The 7,057-nt window shown below is 42.1% G+C and overlaps 1 protein-coding gene across 1 annotated transcript; it reads right to left on the bottom strand.

The window, feature by feature from the left end:
* Positions 1-4,824: 4,824 nt before the first annotated feature.
* On the bottom strand, positions 4,825-5,841 carry LOC142840447 (melanoma-associated antigen B4-like). Its single transcript, XM_075956969.1, has one exon. The coding sequence runs from the start codon at positions 5,839-5,841 to the stop codon at positions 4,825-4,827; it is 1,017 nt and encodes a 338-aa protein (XP_075813084.1).
* Positions 5,842-7,057: the final 1,216 nt, after the last annotated feature.

Here is a 7,057-nt window from a genome sequence, read left to right as displayed (position 1 = left end):
CTGGTTCTTTGAGCATGAGAAAATTTGGTGATTTGTCATTTTCTAGGAGACCATCATTGATGCCATAGACCACTAGCTTATTTGAACATGTAGTTGAGGATGCAGGGTTCCCATCATTTGCCAGCTCAGAATGAAAATCAATGGGTAGGCCATTGCTGAGAGTAACATGGTCAGCCTTGGCGACCAGTTAAACAGAGACTGAAACACCAATTATTTGATCTTTCTTTTCTTTCTTAGAAGATTTTTCTGACCATGACAATGTTTTCCCTAATCACCACAAATTAGGTGACACAGAATTAGCAAGTTTCTTCTCAGGCCATGCAGCAACTTCATTCTTTCACAAAAGGAAGCCTAGCCTCTTTCATTTCTGTAGGACTACCAATCTGAGTTAGTCAAAGTGATTCTCCAGGCTAAATTCTTACATCCAGGTTTGGGGTTGTTGGGGATTGTGTATCCTGGGCTAGGAAACTTTGGTCAGTCTTATCTCTAAGTTCATCTGATGCCATCCTCAGTGATCTCTTTTCAAGGGACGACACCACCTTATTTGATAGCAGTTGGGGTGGTGAGCATGACTGGATGGGGTTCCTTTCATATGGGCAGGGATCCTCTTTATCCAAACTAAGTAAGTCTGTCTTATGATAAGGACTGGTGGACAGGTTCAGAGATAGAAGGTGGCAGGATTCCCTTCACTGTCCTATCGATGGCCTTGCACCCTTCCTTCAAAGCCTGCACAGAATTCAGAAGAAAGTGATTAAGACATTTCTGTATCGGGAATACTTTGGACTTTGGGAAGGATGGGACGTAGTATTCCAAACATAACTTCTAAAGGAGGAAGCTACTCCTGGTAAAGAGTAGATCAGGTCCTGAGCAGAGAAAATGGGAGGAAGGTGGCCCAAGTTTCCCTGACCAAATTGGTCAGAATTTCCTTGAGTTTTATAGTCATACTTTGTGCCTCATCTGAGCTCTGTGGCCTATACATATACTTTCTAATGAACATTTAATGTATTTGTCAGATTATGATAACCTTTGGTGAGGAAGGCTGGGCCATGTGAGACCCCAACGTTAGGGAAGTCCAAACCTAGAAACTTTTCCTGAAAAAGTTTCTTAGTAACTATTGGAATAGTCTGTTCCAATGGAGTAGCCTTCCTCCAACCCTGAAAGGACAACTACAAACACCAGCAAATATTTATAGTCAAGATCTCCTGTGGGTCTTCCTTCCCACTTTGGGATTTTCCTGAGCACAAGTGCCACATCAAAAAGTGGTGTCATTAATCAAGCTTTCCATATTTGAAGCATAATACCTAGGTCTGAAAAATTCAAGAATCCTCCCGGCTCCAATGTGCCCAGCTAGGTAGAGATCAACAACCAGCTGCCTGCCATCCACCACCCCTCTCCAGGTTAGCCACTTTTTGTCTAGTACTGTTAGTCTTGCCCCAGAGTGCATTCCTGCATCCAAGGATGGCCCATAAATTGGGCTCCTGCAGAGTTTTCAAGACTTGGAGGGTCCCCATTGATTTTAGAGCCATTTTCCAAGTGTGCAATTCAGCAGCTAAGTTTCCTCTGACTTCTAAGAAATCCCTTTCTGGATGCCTTCTTTAAAGAATAATGGCTACCTTCTTGGGTAAGCAAATAGCTTGTAATAGGTACCATAACCATGGATGTCAGCTCCTGTGACGGCAATCAGGGTTACAAAAAAGAAAGCCTTCAGAGCAGTTTGGACTTAAGAAAATTTCTTCTCTTTCTATGGACTACATTTTTCTATCTGAGAGGAAATAGGGAAATACACATGATTTCTAATGGTAACTTAAGAAACAAAGAAACAAGCACATGCTTTGCTGATGGTAAACTTCTTTTTTACTTCATCCTGAACACTCTCTCATTCTTGGCAATCTCTCTGCACAGTTATGTCTCCTTACATACAGTTACATTTCTCTTTACACACATACATCTCCCTTCAACACAGCCATGCACCTCTATACATGATTATATCTATTTTCACAGTTACATTCTCCACATAGTCTCCATATTTTCTCAACACAGCTACCTACTTTCACACTTCTTTACACAGCACAACCCTCTCTACAGTTATATTCTGCATACACACATATGGTTGTTCTTTTACACTTCCTACATACACATATCTCTTCTATATAGCTACATCTTCAAGCTCTCTATGCACTCAGCTGTATATATATATATATGTGTGTGTGTGTGTGTGTGTGTGTGTATCTTTTCACTTGTCTCTCTCTGAACATTCAGCTCCCTTTCAGCACACATACACACACACACACAGACACACACACACGCACACACACACACACACACACACACATACACAGAGTCTGTTCAATTGAGCCCATCCCCATCAAGCCCAGGAGATTCTACCACTGAGAAAAACTTCTACTATACAGAAGAATAAGTTCAAACTGATAGTTCTCATGGCCTTTCTGAGATTGAGAGACGAGGGTTTTTCTTAGATGACCTTCCATGTGTGTTTACCTTTAGGTCCAGAATGTGCCTTTTCTGAGCATTTCTGTATTGCATGATGCTCACTCAGCTTATTATCTTGTGCTTATCAGACCTCACCACTCCTTTCTTACCTGACCTGAGAAAGCTGCTCCTGGGTGTAGCAGCATTTCATTTGTATTTTAATAAATTAAGGTGCCTGAAGTTCAGAGAGAAAAACAGCCACACTGGCCAGTCTTACAGACCAGGCCACAGTAACACTTTAATGCCACTCTTGCTGCCATAGGAACTGGGTGGTGCATGACTTTAATCTCAGTGGTGCACACCTTTCATCCCAGAGGCTAGAGAGGATTGTAGAATGTGGAGACAGCTCTCAGTTACATCTCATTCTGAGATTCCTAGAGGCAGGATTGCCATTTCAGACTGAGGTGAAGGTAAGAGCCAGTGGATGACTGCTTTCCTTTTGGGTATTCAAGTCGAACCCTAATGTCTCCCTCTGAGCTTTAATTATACATGCTTTATTTGGTGCCCAACTTTTTGGGGCACTAATTGACAAACAAGCCATTTTCCTGAAACTTTTAGTCACCATGCCAGGAAAGAATTTGGATTGGAATTCCAGCTCTAGGAATTCAGAGGAAGCACTAGGATTTCCAGGTCCTATCTGCCTAGGCTTAGCTTCCTCTACTGAGGAGCCCATCCTTTATGCCACCCCTCAGGCACCCACAGGGGTTCCTGTGTTCCTACTGTAGTTTCCTGTGGGTCCTACAATCTGTTGTTTACCACTAGCCATGCATGCGTAAGGCTACCTTTCAAAGACAGAAGTTTCTCTCTTACCGGTTCGCATAGCTGCTCAGTCCCAACACAACACAGAGGCTTATATCAGTTATAAACTGTTTGGCCCCATTAGCTCAGTCTTATTGTTAACTGGCTCTTCTAACTTAAATTAACCCATAATTCTTATCTATGTTCAGCCACGTGGCTTGAAACATTTTCCAATGCAGCATTTCATCTTGCTTCCTGTCCAACTGGGTGGTAACTGCAGATGGACAGGAAGCCTTTCCTCTTCCCCGAGTTCTCCTAGTCTGCTCACCCCATCTATACTTCCTGCCTGGCTATTGGCCAATCATGTTTCATTAAAACAATGCAAGTGACAAATCATTACTGGGTACAACAGTATTATCCCACAGTACCTGGTGTTGATTTAACTTGGAATTTGCTTGAGTATAGTTTTATGACTTGTGCGTGTAGGTGCTTGCACAGGCCAGAAGAGGGCATGGACATTTTAGAGCTGGAGGCAGTGCTAGACATTAAGACTAATTTAGTAATATTGAAAATAAAACTGATATAAGAGTCACAGTGTGGTTAAGCATAAGTAGAATAGGGCAGTGTTGTCTCTAAATCATATGCTTAATCTAAATTCTTTCATTTACTAGCCATGGAAACATGAAAACATTTAGATCTGTAGGTCTTGTTATCCATGGAAAAATGATTTTGATGATGTCTTTCATGCATAAAGGGGATACATGTATATAGTACAAAAGTCTGTGTTTGAATCAGAAGGTATCATTTATTAATGTGAGCACTTAAATTGAACTCATTTTTATCCTTATTTTCTGTAATATTTTGCCTAAAAGAATCTACAGAGAGTACTGTACAAGAAGGAAAAAACAAGACCTTCTTTCCTGAAGATAACTAGTAATGAATGTAGATAGATATTTTATGTTGAACAAGATATCACTCCATTTATTGTTTCTTTATGAAGTATAGAACTTATTCCACTATGTCCAATAATGAGAGTTTCTTATAGGATATATCATTGCATATTCCAGACCTCCTGCTTCTATTAACAAACATATCCTGTACAAGGGAGACAGCCCTGCAAGAGCAAATGTTCAGTGTGTGTTTGGATAAAACATGAATGTTTAAAAAAAAGAGATCTGCTTCTCTGCTAATTTCTCACATATATTTTAATATCAGAAACAAAAGTCAGTATACATCCCTGACATCAATGCCAAGAAAACAAGGACTAAAAAAAAATCTTCACTGAAAAGCCTAACATGTTTGAATATTTTTCTTTCATGTTTCACACCATTTTCTTAATCTAATTCCATAGTACCTTATGAACATCACCAAATCCTTAGAACATTTCAAATTGTAAACTGTATTTCAAATAAATCCAAAAAATTTGAGCTCCCAACTTGGTAAACAACAGTGAAGGAACGGGCTACAAAATTTATCTGTGTACATTCTAACCCCAAGTTAAAACTTTGCTAAAAGTTTCCCAAAAGGTTATCAACAGCTTATTTGCAAAAAGATGAACAGACCTTTTCAATCATAAAGCAGAGGCTACCTTATACCTCACTTGTGAGTAGGACAACTTAACTTGGTCTTAGTACGTCCCTTGGCCTTGCCTTTAGTGCCAGACTTGGCTGCAGCTGCAGCTTGGGCTTCCTCTTCCTCTTTAATCAAATCCTGCTCATAACGAGATAGGCACACCCCAGGCAAGGCTTCACTTATCTTTGCTAAAAAGTCCATCACCTTTATCTGGCATGTTTCATCATAGGCTCTCGGGCCCCACAGGAACTGATAGGATGGAGGATCACTGTTAGGAACCTGACGGTATTCTATGTATTCCTCCTGCACTAGCTGCTCAGTGATGACCCTCCTAATATCCCCAACAAAGACATGCATGATCGCATCATAGACTCCTAATGCATTCAGGAAATACCAGACATCCTCCTCGGCAGCACAATTGTTATTTAGGTAGATCACACTGAGGAGAGCAATCAGAATGCCCCTGGTAGGAACACCTAGCTCATTGATCCTACTTCCATCATCCTCGAAATCTAACTTGCTCACAAGCTCATATGCTTGACCATGTGGCAGGATTTCTTTCAGCTCAAGGCCAAACACCACATCCAATCGATAGGAGGCTTTCTTGAAGATCTCGGGGAAGTGTTCCTTGAACCTTTTGTTGATAACTTTGAGCATCTCTCCCCTCTTCATGGGCTGCTGCACTTTGTATTTGAGGAGCATGTAATCCATCAGAATTACTGTCTTCCTTGTCATAAGATCCATCTGCATGCTTCTAGTGGAGAGTAGAGCCCTGGAGGAACACTCATTTCCATCCCCTTGGCCCTGGTCACCATTATCAGACCTTCCATGGGTCACTCCCTGGCTAGCAGTGCTGCTGGGTGCTGAGCTTTCAGACTGCTGTGGGAAGTCAGCAGTAGAAGTCCTTGGCTTAGCATCTCCTGAAGCTTGATCAGAGCCAGCAGGTGACTCTACTTTCTCTGCCTCCTTTGCTTGAGCATCCTTGAGCCCCTGGCGCCTTTTCTCACGAGCACGCGCCTTACTCTTCTGTCCCCTTGGCATGATGGCTGGCGTCAGGGACAGCAGGTCAGACTCTTGGTAGTAGAACAGGGAACTGAGATACCTGAATCAGGAAAATAGCATGCTATGAGCACTTTGAGCATGTTGAGAATACTCTGGCTTTCAATAATTCTTTCCCCTTTTTTGTCACATACATTATAATGACATCAGTGTTCTAAGAACTCACTGTAGGGAATCAACCTACCCTAGGATCCAGCAATACCACTCTTGGGAATATACCCAAGAGATGCTCTATCATACTACAAAAGCATTTGTTCAACTATGTGCATAGCAGCATTATTTGTAATAGCCAGAACCTGGAGACAAACTAGATGTCCCTCAATGGAAGAGTAGATAAAAAAGTGTGGAATATATACGCATTAGAGTACTACTTAGCGGTAAAAAAAAATGACATCTTGAATTCTGCATGCAAATGGTTGGAAATAGAAAACACTATCCTGAGTGAGGTAACCCAGACCCAAAAGATGAATATGGTATGTACTCACTCATAAGTGGATTCTAGCCATAAATAAAGGACATTGAGCCTATAATATGAGACTCTAGGGAAGCTAAATAAGAAGATGAATCCAAAGAAAAACATATAGTTAGCCTCCTGATATTGGAAGGAGACAAGATTGCCAGACAAAAATTGGAAATTTGGGGGTGGGGATGTGATCGGGGTAAGGAGAAATGGGAAAAAAAAGTGAGAGGGGGAGGATGGGGAGAGCTTGGGGGAATGGGACAGTTGGGATGGAGGCAGGGTGGATATGGGAGTAGGGAAGTATATATCCTAATTAAGGGAGCCATTTTAGGGTCGGCGAGAGACTTGACTCTAGAGGTGTACCCAGGTGTCCATGGACATGTCCCCAGTTACATCCTTGGGCAGCTGAGGAGAGGGAACCTGAAATGGCCCTATCCTATAACCATACTGATGAATATCTTGCATATCACCATAGAACCTTCATCTGGCGATGGATGGAGATAGAGACAGACCCACATTGGAGCACTGGACTGAGCTCCTAAGGTCTGAAGGAGGAGCAGAAGGAGTGAGAACATGAGCAAGGAAGTTAGGACTGCGAGGGGATGCGCCCACTCACTGAGACGGTGGGGTGGATCTAATGGGAGCTCACCAAGGCCAGCTGGATGATGAAGCATGAGATCAAACCAGACTCTCTGAATGCGGCTGCCAAGGAGGGCTGACTGAGAAGCCAAGGACAAT

Source organism: Microtus pennsylvanicus, chromosome X, assembly GCF_037038515.1.
Source record: "Microtus pennsylvanicus isolate mMicPen1 chromosome X, mMicPen1.hap1, whole genome shotgun sequence".
Lineage (NCBI taxonomy): Eukaryota > Metazoa > Chordata > Mammalia > Rodentia > Cricetidae > Microtus > Microtus pennsylvanicus.
The sequence above is the reverse complement of the archived record's forward strand: the minus strand, read 5'-3'. Positions and strand labels throughout refer to the sequence as shown.

What these genes read in the sequence shown, in the direction of transcription:
- LOC142840447 (XM_075956969.1), bottom strand. Translation starts at nt 5,841, where the DNA reads ATGCCAAGGGGACAGAAGAGTAAGGCGCGTGCTCGTGAGAAAAGGCGC.